The 16,118-nt window shown below is 41.3% G+C and overlaps 1 protein-coding gene across 1 annotated transcript in view; it reads right to left on the bottom strand.

Moving 5' to 3' along the window:
* Positions 1-652: 652 nt before the first annotated feature.
* CSGALNACT1 (chondroitin sulfate N-acetylgalactosaminyltransferase 1) overlaps positions 653-16,118 on the bottom strand; it is a 601,617-nt gene continuing 586,151 nt past the window's right edge. The window contains exons 12-13 of the mRNA XM_073543233.1: positions 4,731-4,812; positions 653-2,517 (exon numbers count right to left, since the gene is read on the bottom strand). Of these exons, the coding sequence (XP_073399334.1) occupies positions 2,228-2,517; positions 4,731-4,812 (372 nt within the window). The 3' untranslated portion in view covers positions 653-2,227. The remainder of the gene's footprint in view (positions 2,518-4,730; positions 4,813-16,118) is intronic.

The raw sequence follows: 16,118 nt of genomic DNA, 5'->3' as shown, positions 1-16,118 counted from the left end.
TTTGAATTGGGATTTTGATTTCTTGCTATTATAGATTTGGAAACTATCTAAACAATTTTATGCAAAATTGTATACTTCTCATTACATATATGCAGTAGATTGCATTGATTCCATTATTGTGATTTATGTTGACCCTTCTTTGCTGCAGTACATTCGATAAACTTTTTCTGAATATTTTTTTTTTTACGTTGTTGCCTATAATTCTTCTCAAGAAATAATTCCTTACTTACGTTATTCCTTGACTGCTTTATTTAGCCGGTATGTCTAAATCGTGCATTAGCACCATTACTATTTTCAGTGGACTCTTGGCATACAGTCTAAAGGCTTTTAGTTCATTGCCTGTGGTTTACGGCATGAAATAAATTTTGACATTGTCAGCATGTTCCTGTGTGTGCCTATTGAAGGTGTCCTTTGACTTCCTATAACATTTGTGTTTTCCACATTCGCAGAACCCCTGTGTCCTTCTTGATGTAAACGTGACATTCATTCTCTTATTTAAAATTGGAATAGTCTTTTGCCGAACTATTATATATTGGTAAAACGACATGAAAAGCGGCCTAATCCTTATTGTGTTACAAGATGCTTATTATCCATGACAGACTAGTATTTCTTGTTTCACTTTTCCTAATACTAAAGTACATGTGTCGTCACGTAGGTCTAAATATCTTTAATAAAAAAAACATACAGAAATAATGATGGACATTTTGGGTGGGTAATGCATTACTCCACCAAGTTATCATCTAGAATCTTTATGAAACAAAAACAAAAAAATTCAGTCATTACTTAAAGGCAATCTGTCAGCATGTTTTTAGTATGTAATCGGAGAGCAGTATGATGTAGGTGCTGAGAAACCTGATTCCAGTGATGTCAGTTCTTAGGCTATGTGTTGTTGTTTCAATAAAATCAGTGTTTTATCAGCAAGAGATTATCAATACCGGGCTAGGGTTTCATGCCATCCTGGTCAAGTACTCTCTGAAACCGCACCTCTACCATTGATTAGCAGTTTTCTGCCAACATATAATGTACCCAGAATCAGTGGTGTGGGTGGGGTTATACAGAGCTCAGTATTTGAGCACTGCTAAATCTACAGCAGAAAAAACAGTGATTGTATCAAAGTGACAGCAAGCAGCCCAGTAAGTGATACATCCCTGGAATCAGGGTCTCAGACCCTGCATCATGTTGATTTCATATAACAAAAACAGATTCCCTTTGAGAAGTCCAGTTATTTAACTCTGATGGGGGAGATACGACATTTACATTTCCCCTAGTGCCAAGCTTCGACAGTTCCTATCTGAGCATCAGTCAGGAATTCTCAGTTCTGCACACAAGAACCTTTTGAGAAATGTGGACAAGCGAGATTTATAATAACGGCCTCATAATTGCAGGATTCACTTCTCCCTGGGGTTTACGTATTGTCAGAGAATAATGCATAAATTCTGTGCAATGTCACAGTATAATGGTTATCTTCTGATCTGTTCATAAAGCTGCTTTCGGGGGTTCAAACTGGTCTAGGCACCCCCGGAACCCAACTCTTCATCCATAAAAACAATCCGCTATTAAAAGAATACGTTGTATACCCCAAAGGTGTAAAAAATATAACTTAAGAAGCACATGAATGATACAATACAGTAGTTTGTGCTTTTGTTGCGTAACATTTCATCACTCACATTTCAATGCAAATTGAAACAATGCAAAAAATATACCAAATGTGCATTCACAGCACAATGGGATTCTGGCCCCGTTTCGTCAAATGATGTTCAGGCATATCTTAGTATTCAGCATTTTGAGATATATTCCAGAATTACTCGTTTCATATGGCTTCATATATTTGGCTTCAGATGATGCAGCAATATGGGAACGTTTAAAAAAAAAAAAATCTCTGAAATCTTCATTCAAAAAAACTGTACATTCAATCGCATTGGGAAACAAAAGGCTTCCCTTTTAATAAAAGATGTCAGATTTATTTCTTTGTTACAGTACATATGAATGTCAAACGATTTCTTGATTTGCATCTTGCATTTTATAAAGTCATAAATATTGATCTATGTAAACGCATTTCCAGGGTCAGCCCTGTCGCCCATCCTCTTGCTGTATCCTGAAGGACTTATTGAAATGCAGCATGTCCCTCTACTGCTCTGATTCTGCGTTCACTGGCTCATTGACCTTTTCCATGTTCTTCTTCAGCAGCTTTGATAAGGCCCTAGTAATAAACACAGTGCGTCATGTCTCAGGATTTCTTCACAATTAACTTTTGCTTCTGCCTACGAAGGTGTGCCTCAATTTCATGTCTGAAGACCAGATGGCCGAGCTGTCCATGAGAAGCCTCGTTCATGGCCTTTGACTGCATGCACATCTTGTATTGCTCTGGTGTCAGCTCATCCATACAGCGCTTTTCATGCCATAGGTGGAAGAGACCTCTAACCGATGTTCGAATCACAATAAGGTTGCTGTGAAGGTATTTCCGGTATAGATGAACATCTTCTCCACCCCAACCCTTGATGTCCAGATCAAAACCACCTGAGGGAAAAAATCAAGTTAGTATGATGTTCATTAGAATAATCTCAGACCCTTCTCATTATAAATGATGTAAATCATATCTACTTTTATATTAACAACATTAAATTAAAGGCATAACAACAATTGTATTTTAGCAACTTGTAATGGGGTTCTTGCACTAAGTGCTGGTCACCAATGGAATCATTTGGATCTTTGCAGGTATGTACAGACCAAGGACATGCTGTTTAAACATTGACCACTCTTTTTGGTCGAAATGGCCTAAAATAAATCTATATGTGTACATATGTACATTTTAGATGACAGTGGGCCATGATTTAGAGGGGAGAAAAGGAGTAGACAACCCGTTCGATGTCGAGGCAAGTAAAAGTTGCCAATGGCCCTGACTTTTCCAGGAGTGTACCTATTTTTCGTATACAATTCAGTCAAATTTGGGGCTCTCTCTATCCTCGATGTCTCGAGGTATGGTACCTCAATGAGACACTTTGAAGATATGAAGGTCCAGTATAGGCTGATAGATTATGAATGACACAATTTTAATGTGTATAACACAAATGTGTAATATGGCAATATACATGAGACCAAACAATGAAAATGTATATGAGTTGGTCAGAAATGTATTTTTGTGTATGGGGCTAAGAAGCAATAAGCAGGTTGTTGCCAACTACCTGCCTGTTTTGCAGGAGGACAATCTCTGCCAGCACAGCCAGCGATTCCTCTGCTTTATTTCACCTCTCGTCAGCAGAGCAGCTTTTCTGGTCTTCCATAGTTATGCAGTGGGTAGGCAGATGTCAATCAGAATGACATCTACAGGCCAGAGCAGAGGAAAAGCTGCTCTTCCAAAGTGACGTCAACGTAGAGCCTAAAAATCGCCAACAGGAATGATCCATGACCGTTCTGAACCAGCTGAGAGCGGCGCTGGCAGAACAGGCAGGTAGATAACAACAACTCAAAAATATGTTCTTAGCTCCGTGAGTAAAAATAATAAAAGTCCTGGATAACGCCTTTAAATTGAATCCATTAATGAGTTGTATTGTGCCATTTGTGACAGTCTTAAAGGAGATTCAATTATACACAATATTTATGGTACTGTATATCCAAAACATAGATTATGAGCATAGTTTCTAGGATTAAAGGTATTGTTCAATAAAAACAAGTCATCACCTATCTGCAAGATAAGTGATTATTTTTGTATTATGGGGGTCTAACCGCTAGGACCCGCACCAATCTGTAAATTAGGAAACTTTTATCACCATTAAAATGGAGTGGCAGTGTGCATTCTCAAACAGTGCTGCATTTAGGCTATGTGCTCATGTTGCGGATTCTGCTGCGGATCCGCAGCGTTTTTGGACCTGCAGATCCACAGCAGATTTTGCTGCGTTGTACAGTACCTTTAAAATCAATGGAAGAAAATAAAAACGCAGTGCACATGCTGCAGATTTTTCCACGCGGATTTGCTGCGGTTTTAAATCCGCAGCATGTCAATTCTTTGTGCGGATTCCGCAGCGGTTTGACGCCTGCTCCATGATCAGGTGTAAAACCGCAGAGGAAAACCGCAGGCAAATTCACAGGTAAAACGCAGGTCTTTTGACCTGCGGATTTTACCAAATCCGCAGCACAATCCGCAACGTGTGCACATAGCCTCATATGCTATAGGGCTGCTCAGTGCTGTGCTCAGCTTTTTCCTGTAGTCCCACAGAAAATTGTGTTCAACCTACTGTTCCATTTTGTAATGGGGATGAAAATTCCCTCTCTTGCCTGAGCGGTGTCAGCCCCATTATTTGGACACCCACCGATCAGGAAGTCATCACCTATCCTGAGACAACCCCTTATAATACACCATAGTTTTATAGAAACTAGATTCAATCAATGAAAAAGTATATTGATAATATTGCAAGTTCTTAGGCATCCATCCAGTTTTATTCTGTACATAGCCTCCTATCCTAAGCAACTGAGCACAGAGTATATATTTCCACAGACTAGTAGAAACCTGCCATGGATTACAAGCAGAAGTTGAACGAATTAGAATAATTACTACTGTGAATAGTCAGAAGTCATACATTACAATGCAAACAGGTTCAGCCAAGAACAATTAGCAAATATTATCATGTCCATTACAGCTAACAAAATGCTTCTCATCCGCTTTAGACTATACTGTACAGATGTAAATAAAACTAGCCAGTAGATGGCAGTAATGAGTAGCATATAAAACTTACCTATGTTAATAAAGTCTGAGCGAAACTGACAAGTCATTCCAAAACCAAAGTCTCTCCAGAATCCAGTATCTTTCTTAATAACCTAAAATAAAATGTAGATTACTTTTTATAAACTATACTTTGCATAGAAATGATAAATGCATCTGTGCACATAGATAGATAGATAGATAGATAGATAGATAGATAGATACATGCTTAAGTTTGTGTTTATATAGAAAAAAAGATGCCCAGGATGGTCTTGGTACACAAATGGTTAAAATGGTTTATCAATGCTGAAATATAGCTTGCCAGGGCACGCCTGGGAATTGCTGGCAATGTCAACCGGGTGGTACTGGCTGCTAATCCAATTACATCAGAGCCGCCTGAAGAACGGAAGAAAAATTCTCATGCAGCAAAAATAATCTAATAATTCAGAAATCATCAGTCAGGTCACAAAATGTAATTAAAAGCAAAGTCGTAATGTGCATCATAATTCCGATAACCAAAATGATGAAGTGCTGCTAAATTTAACAGTCATGCCGACTACAAGCTGTACCCATATTTATTCAGCGTTCTGCATCTGAGGTGCTTTATTTTTACATTTTGGATACATGCAGCCATTAAAAGAAGGGAAACAAGGAATTTTCAAAAGTCTAACTATCTAAAAGTAACATTGGAGGTTTAAACTAAAAGTTCAAAGCGCACCTATTAGGCCGAATGCCCGCGGTCCGGAACCAGCAGCACTTTGGACCAGGGGATGTTCGATGCTGCCGGCTATTGAACGCAGGTGAATCCGCATGTGATCACTGAACCGTGTGGATTTAATGCATTCAATAGATTGTACAGGTGAGATTTCTGTTGTAGAGACTCACATTTCCGCAAGAGAAATAGACATGCTGCGGTCTGGAAAGATGTGCCACATGTCCGTCTCCACGGGTGATACGCCGGCATCTGTGCACCGATGGATTACATGGGATTTCTTGAAATCCCATCCTCTATGCTGTAACATCTGGCCACTGCGGGTTGGATGCTGCACAAGTACGCAGCATCCAACAAACAGTAAAGGGCCCTTTACACATAGCAATATCGCTAGCAAGATCGCTAAAGCGTCACCGATTTTGTGACACAGCAGCGACATCACTACATGTGATACTCCCCTCCGACCGGCTCCCCCGCTGGTTATTGCTGATCGTGCGAGATCGGCCTGGTTCATTTCTCGTTGTCGGCTTCTTGCTGGCACCGACGAGCGAGCCATGGACGCGGGTGGAAGAAGACATAACCGTTGCGTCTGACAGGTAAGTAGCGATCCCCGTCCCCAGCGATGTCGCTGGTGAGATCTGCCTGTGTGGCAGCTCACTAGCGACCACTTAGTGATGCACCAGCGATCCTGACCGGGTCATATCGTGGTCAGGATCGCTGGTGCATCGCTAAATGTAACGGAGCCTTAACTCTGGATCATGGACACATACCCTTACAATGCTAATTACTACTGACCCACAAGTAGATGCAGTTCATTGTTTTCCATGTAACATATTTGTCATGTAGAAATGATTTGGCGAGAAGATGGTGCTCAGGAGCCCGTTCACACAGCGCGATGCATAGCGGTAAACATCCGGCAACATGCTTGCCGCTTGACAGTCATTTAATAGCCTGTTTACACACACCGGCCCCACTTCACACATGTACAGAACGAGTTATGAGAAATTGTTCAGTGCGTATAGGGTGCCAATATTCTCGACAGCACAGGTCCTATTTTACAGACAATCGTATTTTCAGTCAGAGTGCCATGCGACAAATGATCAGATTGCACTCACACAAATATAATTCTATGGGGCCGTGCACATCTGATTATTTCCTCAGACTGAGTCTGAGAAAAGAATTGTAGCATGCACTATTTGCATCTGATATTCAGACTGCACTGGGCCATGCAAGTCAATAAGATTGTGGAAAAAAATTGGACCTCACTTGGATGACATTCGAGTGTTGTCCAAACTTCAGGAGCTGACAGATGAGGAGGAGATGGAAAACAATGTCTCCATCATCTCCATGGTGAGAAAATCAGGTCACACTCTCATTAGATTTACATCAGAGTGTGACCAACATGATTGGTCGGATTCTCTGGGATAAGAGGAAATACTTTGTCAACTGCAAATGAAAAGATCATCTCACCAACTAACCTGTGTTTTCCTCGTCAGGTGATTGGCAGCCTGTTTATACTGCAGTGTGTAAAAGAGTTTTAAATTATTGATCTTAACCCCTTCATGACAGCCAATATGTATATTTACTGACCTGAGATATAAGAGAATATCATCCCCATACAGGTGACAATCCAGCAGCTGTCGGCTGCCAACTATATCAGACAACTTGCTGTATCACAAATGATCGGTGTTGGCACCATCCATATCTGTTTAACCCCTTAGTTGCTGCTGTCAAAAGTGACTACTACATCAAATAAATGGTTAATAGATTGTGGGGGCTTGCACTTTAACCCCTTCACTACCAAGGGTGGTTTGCACGTTAACTCCCGGGCCAATTTTTACAATTCTGACCACTGTCCCTTTATGAGGTAATAACTCTGGAATGCTTCCATGGATCCTGGTGATTCTGACAATGTTTTCTTATGACATATTGTACTTCATGTTAGTGGTAAAATTTCATTCATCTAACTTGCGTTTATTTGTGAAAAAAATGAAAATTTGGTGAAAATTTTGAAAATTTCGCAATTTTCCAACTTTGAATTTTCATGCCCTTAAATCACAGAGATATGGCACACAAAAAACTTAATAATAACATTTCCCACCTGTTTACTTTACATCAGCACAATTTGTGAACCAAAATTTTTTTTTGTTAGGAAATTATAAGGGTTAAAAGTTGACCAGCGATTTCTCATTTTTACAACACCATTTTATTTTTACGGACCACATCACATTTGAAGTCACTTTGAGGGGTCTATATGATAGAAAATACTCTAAAGTGACACCATTCTAAAAACTGCACCCCTCAAGGTGCTCAAAACCACATTCAAGAAGTTTATTAACCCTTCAGGTGCTTCACAGGAATTTTTTGAATGTTTAAAGAAAAAAAAAAATGAACATTTAACTTTTATTCACAAAAAAACATACTTCAGGTTCAATTTTTTTATTTTACCAAGGGTAACAGGAGACATTGGACTGCAAAAGTTATTGTGCAATTTGTCCTGAGTACGCTGATACCTGATATGTGGGGGAACCACTGTTTGGGCGCATGGCAGAGCTCGGAAGGGAAGGAGTGCCGTTTGACTTTTTCACTGCAAAATTGGCTGGAATTCAGATTGGACGCAATGCCACGTTTGGAGAGCCCCTGATGTACCTAAACAGTGGAAACCCCCCACAAGTGACCCCATTTTGGAAACTAGACCCCCCAAGGAACTTATCTAGATATGTGGTGGGCACTTTGAACCCCCAAGGGCTTCACAGAAGTTTATAACGTACAGCCGTACAATTAAAAAAATCGTATTTTTTCCACAAAAATGATCTTTTCACCCCCAATTTTTATTTTCCCAAGAGTAACAGGCCCCCAAAAGTTATTGTGCAATTTGTCCTGAGTATGCTGATACCCCATATATGGGGGTAAACCACTATTTGGGGCACATGGCAGAGCTCAGAAGGGAAGCAGCGCATTTTAACTTTTTTGGGTGGAATTGAGATAGGACGCCATGTCGCGTTTGGAAAGCCCCTGATGTACCAAAACAGTGGAAATCCCCCAATTCTAGCTCCAAACCTAACCCTAACCCTAATGGGAAAATGGAAATAAATAAAAATTATTTTATTATTTTTCCCTTACTAAGGGGGTGATAACGGGGGGTTTGATTTACTATTTATGGCGGGTTTTTATTTTTGGCAGCTGTCGCACGCTAAAAGACGCTTTTTATTGTAAAAATAGTTTATGCATCACCACATATTGAGAGCTATAGTTTTTCCATATTTTGACCCACCGAGTCATGTGAGGTCTTATTTTTTGCGGGACGAGTTGACGTTTTTATTGGTACCATTTTCGGGCATGTGACATTTTTTGATCGCTTTTTATTCCGATTTTTGGGACGCAGAATGAACAAAAACCAGTGTTTCATAAATTTCTTTTGGGGGGTGCGTTTACACCGTTCCGCGTGCGGTAAAATTGATAAAGCGGTTTTATTCTTTGGGTCAGTACAGTTCCAGCGATACCTCATTTATGTCATTTTTTTATGTTGTGGCGGCTTTATGCAATGAAAACAATTTCTATCTAAAAAATTATTTTTGCATCGCTTTATTCTGCGAGCTATAACTTTTTTATTTTTTTGCTGATGACGCTGTGTTGTGGCTCGTTTTTTGCAGAACAAGATGACGTTTTCAGCGGTACCATGGATATTTATATGCGTCTTTTTGATCGTGCTTATTGCACTTTTTGTTCAGCGGTATGATAAATCATTTTTTGCTTCGTTTTTTATTTTTATTTTTTAAGGGGTTCGCTAAAGGGGTTAACTAATGGGACAGTTTTATAGGGTGGGTCATTACGGACGCGGCGATACCAAATATGTGTACTTTTATTGTCTTTTTGTTTTTTATTTTCAAAAAATGAATTAGGGAATTTTTTTTTTTTTTTTTTTAATTATTTTTACACTTTTTTTTTTTGTCCCATGGGGACATCACTGTCCTGTGACAGATCGCTGATCTGTCACATCACAGATCGCGGTGACAGATCAGCGATCTGTCACAGGCACTGCTGCGGGCTTCCTCATGCCTGTGCTCTGCGGGCAGTGAGGAAGCCAGCTCCCTGCAGGCCCCCGAAGGTCCCTGCAGAAGCACTGCACATTGCGCTGCTGTGGGGGTCGCAGGGAAGCACGGAAGGAGCCCCCTCCCTGCCGATGCTTCTTTTAGTCCCCGGTACACCGCGATCATGTTTGATCGCGGTGTGTCAGGGGTTAACGTGTCGGGGGCGGTCCGTGACCGCCCCTGACACATTGTGCCGGGTGTCAGCTGTGATAATCAGCTGACACCCAGCCGCGATCAGCGTCGCTCACCACGTGAGCGCCGCTGATCGCATTAGACGTACTATTCCGTCTTTGGGACTTAGGTCCCAGGTCACATGGACGGAATAGTATGTCCAATGTAGGAAAGGGGTTAATCTAATTGACACACCGAGATCATGATTGTGTGGTCCTGATGTTTACCATAGCAGTTCATGGCCAAATAGCGGCCTTAAGCCCCCATCACACATAGCGATCTCACTAGCGAGATCGCTGCTGAGTCACAAGTTTTGTGATGCAACAGCGATCTCACCAGCGAGATTGCTGTGTGTGACAGCTATCAGAGACCGGCCCCCCTGCCGGGTATCGCTGATCGCTGTGGAAACCTCTGGACATTTTTGGGGTCGCTGGTCTCCCGCTGGCCAGCACGCATCGCTGCGTGTGACAGGCGGGAGACCGGAGACCAGCGACCAGCGAGCAGGAGCTGGTAACTAGGGTAAATGCAGGGATTCTAAGGGGCGTGCAGCGCCTAGAAACCCAATATGTACCTTAGTTACCAGCGCGCTGATGCAGGGAGCTGGTAACCAAGGTACACATCGGATTTCTAAGTGATGCACGCCCCTTAGAAACCCGATGTGTACCTTAGTTACCAGCTCCCTGCATCAACGCGCTGGTAACTAAAGTACACAGTGACGCCGCATGCTCAACGTCGCTGGTGCTGATCGCTGGAGAAGCTGTCTGTTTGACAGCTCACCAGCGATCATGTAGCGACTCACCAGTGATCCTGACATGTTGATATCGTTGTCGGGATCGCTGGTGAGTCGCTATGTGTGACGGGGCCCTTAGAGTCTCCCTGCTCTAGCGGTAAGTTCAGAAGTTAGCGACATTTAGGTGGTAAACAAACACTTCTTCATTCCGGCTATGCCACTTTCCATTACTTCCTGAAAATCACCTGAAGGGTTAATAAACTACCTGACAGCAGTTTTCAATATGTCAGGGGGTGCAGTTTTTAAAATGGTATCAAGTTTGGGGTTTTCCAATACATAGCACCCCTAAAGTAACTTCAAACTTGGATAGGTCCCTCAAAAAAATAAATTTTGTAAATTTCCTTGAAAAAATGAAAAATTGCTGCTACATTTTTAAACCTCGTAAAAGGCTAGCAAAATAAATTTGCGTTTTAAAAATGGTGCTGATGTAAAGCAGGCATGTGGGAAATGTTATTTATTAAGGTTTTTCTATAGTATGACTATCTGGATTAAAGGGATAATTATTCAAAGTTTGAAAATTGCAATATTTTTTACATTTTTGTCAAGTTTCTGATTTTTTTTTATAAATAAACACAAAATATATCAATCTAAATTTACCACTATCATAAATTATAATGTGCTACAAAAAAGCAGTCTCAAAATCACTTGGATTTGTTGAAGCGTTCCAGAGTTATGACCACATAAAATGACATTGGTCAGAATTTAAAAAATTGGCCCGGTCACGAAGGGGTTAAAGTGCCATAAACTGCTCTGCCCTGCCTAGTAGATTGTCTCAGATATGCCACATTCACACACTCCGTATTTGGTCAGTATTTTACCTCAGTATTTCTAAGCCAAAACCAGGAGTGGGCGATGAATACAGAAGTGGTGACGTGTTTCTAATATACTTTTACTTATTTTGACTTACAAATACTGATGTAAAATACTGACCAAATACTGTACGTGTGACCGTGGCTTTACACGTAATATACTAAATATATATATACTAGATGGTGGCCCGATTCTAACGCATCGGGTATTCTACAATATGTATATAGTTTATTTATGAAGTTTTAATAATAATGCACCCCCCAATCCTGGTATGCATGGTCCCCTCACCCCCCAGTCCTGATATGCATGGTCCCCTCACCCCCCAATCCTGATATACATGGTCCTCTCACCCCCCCAATCCTAATATGCATGATACCCCTCTCCCCCCAATCCTGGTAAGCATGGTCCCCTCACACTCCAATCCTGGAATGCATGGTCCTCTCACCCCCCAATCCTGGTATTCATGGTCCTCTCACCCCTCTTTCCTGGTAAGCATGGTCCCCCTCACTCCCCTTTCCTGGTGTGCATGGTCCCGTCACCCCCCTTTCCTGGTATGCATGGTCCCCTCACCTCCCTTTCCTGGTATGCATGGTCCCCTCACCTCCCTTTCCTGGTATGCATGGTCCCCTCACATCCCTTTCCTGGTATGCATGATCACCCTCACCCCCCTTTCCTGGTATGCATGGTCCCCCTCACCCCCCTTTCCTGGTATGCATGGTCCCCCTCACCCCCCTTTCCTGGTATGCATGGTCACTCTCACCCCCGTTCCTGGTATGCATGGTCCCCTCACCCCCCTTTCCTGGTATGCATGGTCCCCCTCCCCCCTTTGCTGGTATGCATGGTCCCCTCACCCCCCCTTTGCTGGTATGCATGGTCCCCTCACATCCCATTCCTGGTATGCACGGTCACCCTCACCCCCCTTTCCTGGTATGCATGGTCACTCTCACCCCCGTTCCTGGTATGCATGGTCCCCTCACCCCCCTTTCCTGGTATGCATGGTCCCCCTCCCCCCTTTGCTGGTATGCATGGTCCCCTCACCCCCCCTTTGCTGGTATGCATGGTCCCCCTCACCCCCCCTTTCCTGGTATGCGTGGTCCCTCCTCACCCCCCTTTCCTGGTATACATGGTTCCCCTCACCCCCTTTCCTGGTATGCATGGTCCCCTCACCCCCTTTCCTGGTATGCATGGTCCCATCACCCCCCTTTCCTGGTATGCATGGTCTCTGTCAAAAAAAAAAAAATAGTTATATACTCCCCTTCCGACGGCCCGCGATCTCTGCTCCACGTGCCCGGAACCTTCCAGTCCCAGTAATGCTTTGCGCATTTGTTCCGTTTTTGTAGTTCCTGCTTGCTGAGTATTGATGTGACACCATTGGTCACTTGGTTTTGTTTGTTTTTATTAATTTTAATTTATTTTTTAGGATCTATGTATTCGTCATGCTACCTGATGGACATCGCTTAGTTGCAGCGTTTTGAAGTGGATCTGCCAAGATATATTCTTTATGGATGCCGGTTTAATATGGACTTTTCACTTTTATATATGTCCTATATTTTGTTTGTTGGACATGTTTGTTTTTCTTATATATACAGGTCTTTGATATATGAGGATTTTCTGACCTTGTAGGTAACTTTGAGGCCAGATCATTCAATCATTTATACATATTGATAAATTTAACTTAGTATTCACCTTTGGTGAGTGATCTGATTACATTACCAATTTTGTATATAAATTGATTGTTGAATAAGTAGATGCACATATATGTGTGTATATATATTTTCCTTGATTGTGTATATATATGCTGCAAATCTTTTTCTGCGCCGTATGATATACTGATGCGGCTGTTTTGATAGTGATCCAATGTTTTTGCATACGCTGGCAAGGCTGACAGATAGTGATTTCATGTATGTCAATATTGCATTTTGGGCGATAGAGCCAGTATTTTTTAGACCCCAAGTGGTTCTTTTGTGGTTTTTTGCGGTTTTTGTGTTTTTTTATTATTTTTTTATGCACATACAATGTTTCCCTTACATTTGCCCTTTCTAAAAATGGCCGCCGTTTTACCATTTGTAGTGCGCATGTGTGCCTGCTGTCTGTCTGTGGGCGGGGCAGAGCCCATGTTGGATGCCAGGTTACGTGGGGCCCGCATATTTCCGGCTTCGGCAGTGGTGGGAGGTACCGCAGGCAGCATGACATATGTGCAGCGCGCCCACGGGACTTCCTGTTAGTACATATAAAATGTGAGCACATAGCATTGTACATCCACACCCCCTGAGGAAGGAGCCCAGTGCTCCGAAACGTGCGTCGGGGTAATATCCAGGTAATATGGTCTATTTGACTGCCCTTTGATAATCCTTGTGTTACTATGTACCCGAGTATTGATTCAATTATATCCATTATGCTGATGCACTTGTATATTATTATATATCAGCTCTACGATGTGAATTGCTGTGATAGGCTTGTTGGGCTATAAGTCCTGGGTCTGTGAACTATTTGGTGTATGCATTTCACCTGTTTTCCCTTTTCCCATACTCTGGTATTTATTCATTTTATATGAGATATTAATAAAAGTGAAGTTTTATGGACTGTTTGACTGCTTGTTTTCTCCGGTATTCTCTTAATAGTTTGCAGTTTGTCTTTATTAGTCCTATTGATGAGAGATATATATGTGTGAATGACTTAGTATTATCACATTGATGTATACATTGATTTAAAGGGTGTTATTTTTTACCTCTCCTTTCACACATATATTATGAGTGCTACAATTACATTCTATTAAAATTTTGTGGCTGTAGCTGCGACGGTGCGGATGCCAATCCTGGACATACACACACATACACACCCACATTGAGCTTTATATATTAGATATGTACCGTATGTATAATTTTTTTCGGTTAAATGTCAAGGAACAGCACTCCACTGATTTTCTAACAGTTTGCTTCTTAAGTACCAAAATGGGCAACTTTCAAAATAGTCTTCATTCAAAAATTAGAATAATGGAAAATAAAAAATTGCAGTCATGGAATATCAAGATTTTAGAAAAACTAAATAACTTTCATCTTTTCTGACCAATAGAGAAGAAAGAAAACTTGGAACCCCATAATAATGTTAAAAAATGTCTTTTAATCTCAAGCAATCCAAAATGTTATATATGACATTTCAGTCCTGAAAAGACCTTCCTCAGACATCTAGATTGCAGATAGAAAAGTAGAAAACAAAAACGCTGGACATCAGTAGCTGTGCAGAGCGGTCACACCACTCTACCAGTAGAATTTGTTTAGTGCTTTATAACTGTTTTTCTCTATTGCCAAGATGCAACATCCTCTCTTCAGTTTTGCTCCAAAATGGCTGCTGCATTCCCTTCCTCTGATTTTATACAGGCTATGATTTTGCATCCTATGCTATACTATGTGATGTGACAACTGCAAGACATTATGGGAAAACCCACCCAGCTATGCCTGAGGTCACTGTGAGCCTTTTCTGATACAGTCTTCTGCAATTGTGTAAAATTATGGCAATCATTGTTGTGCTGATTTGCCAAAGTGAATAGCAATTTTTCTTAAGCTCTCCAAGTTCAGTGGTTTCTTAAAAATTACATAAATTTGATTCATATTGAATAAGCCATCAGGCATAATTGCTTTAAGTAAATTAATACACTACGTTTTTTTAAGATGTTACAGTAAGACTAGTTGGAAGCACGTCTATATTAAATGTGATACAGAGTTCCCTTTTTATTCCAAGCTACATTTCAGCTCTGTGACTAGAGCCTCAATCTATATTTAGTGCCAAAGACCAAATCAGATTTTGTCTTTTGGAGATCAGGAAAGAAGGTTTCAGGGTCCGGTAGCAATAACTGTAGATTCTATTTAAAAAAACCACAAAACGTCCATGAATACCATATGTATCTAGTGAAATACCATATTTTCCTGCTAATCATAACCTCCACTGAGATTAAGGTTCTATTGATATGGATTTATTAAGTGTGTTGTTGCTAAGAAACAGGTCATATTTGTCCAAAAGTGAATTTCCTTGGAGAAGAGCTACCACTCATGCATATTCATGAACTGTTCTGATGGTCTAGGTAGAAAAGCATTCTTGAAACATTCCAAAGTACATGTGGTTAATAAATGCATGAAGAACGGATTAGAGAATGTGGACACAAGTATCAGGCTAATATTATTAAAGGCTATGACGCCATCACATCGAAGTATCGAATGATAAATGTAATGTATTTCAGGTCATTCACATGTATATATTCTTGCAGTTCAGCTGCTATAATTCCCATTTTGGAACTCAACATGAATAGTGTTCAACTGATGACTATTTTTGCCCTAACCTCTGCATTCACTCTAATGGGCCCGCCACACTAAGCGATATCGTTAGCAATATCGCTATAACGTCACTGTTTTGTGACGCAGCAGCAATATTGCTAGCGATATCACAATGTGTGATACTTACCTCCGACCGGCTCCCCCGCTAGTTATTGCTGATCGCGTGAGAATGGCCTGGGCTGTTTCTCGTCGTCAGCTTCCTGGTGGGGCGATGAGTGACGCGGGCGGGAGGACGTCTTCATCGCCTCGTCTGACAGGTAAGTATCGACCGCTGCTATGTCGCTGGTGAGTTCTGACTGTTTGGCAGCTCACTAGCGACCACTTAGCGATGCACCAGCGATCCTGACCGGGTCGTATCGTTGTTGGGATCGCTGGTGCATCGCTAAGTGTGACAGTACCTTAATAGCTACATTTATCACCCTCTGTGAAAGTAAATTTACTGTGCAATTACTGCAATTGTTATTAGTGCCATGATAAAAAGCTAACAGAGAAGCCAGAGAACAATAAGAGCACTCATACA

This window comes from Dendrobates tinctorius, unplaced genomic scaffold (assembly GCF_039654945.1).
Source record: "Dendrobates tinctorius isolate UK_male_01 unplaced genomic scaffold, ASM3965494v1 ptg000011l, whole genome shotgun sequence".
NCBI lineage: Eukaryota > Metazoa > Chordata > Amphibia > Anura > Dendrobatidae > Dendrobates > Dendrobates tinctorius.
Note: the sequence above shows the minus strand (reverse complement) of the source record. Positions and strands in the feature narration are given on the sequence as shown.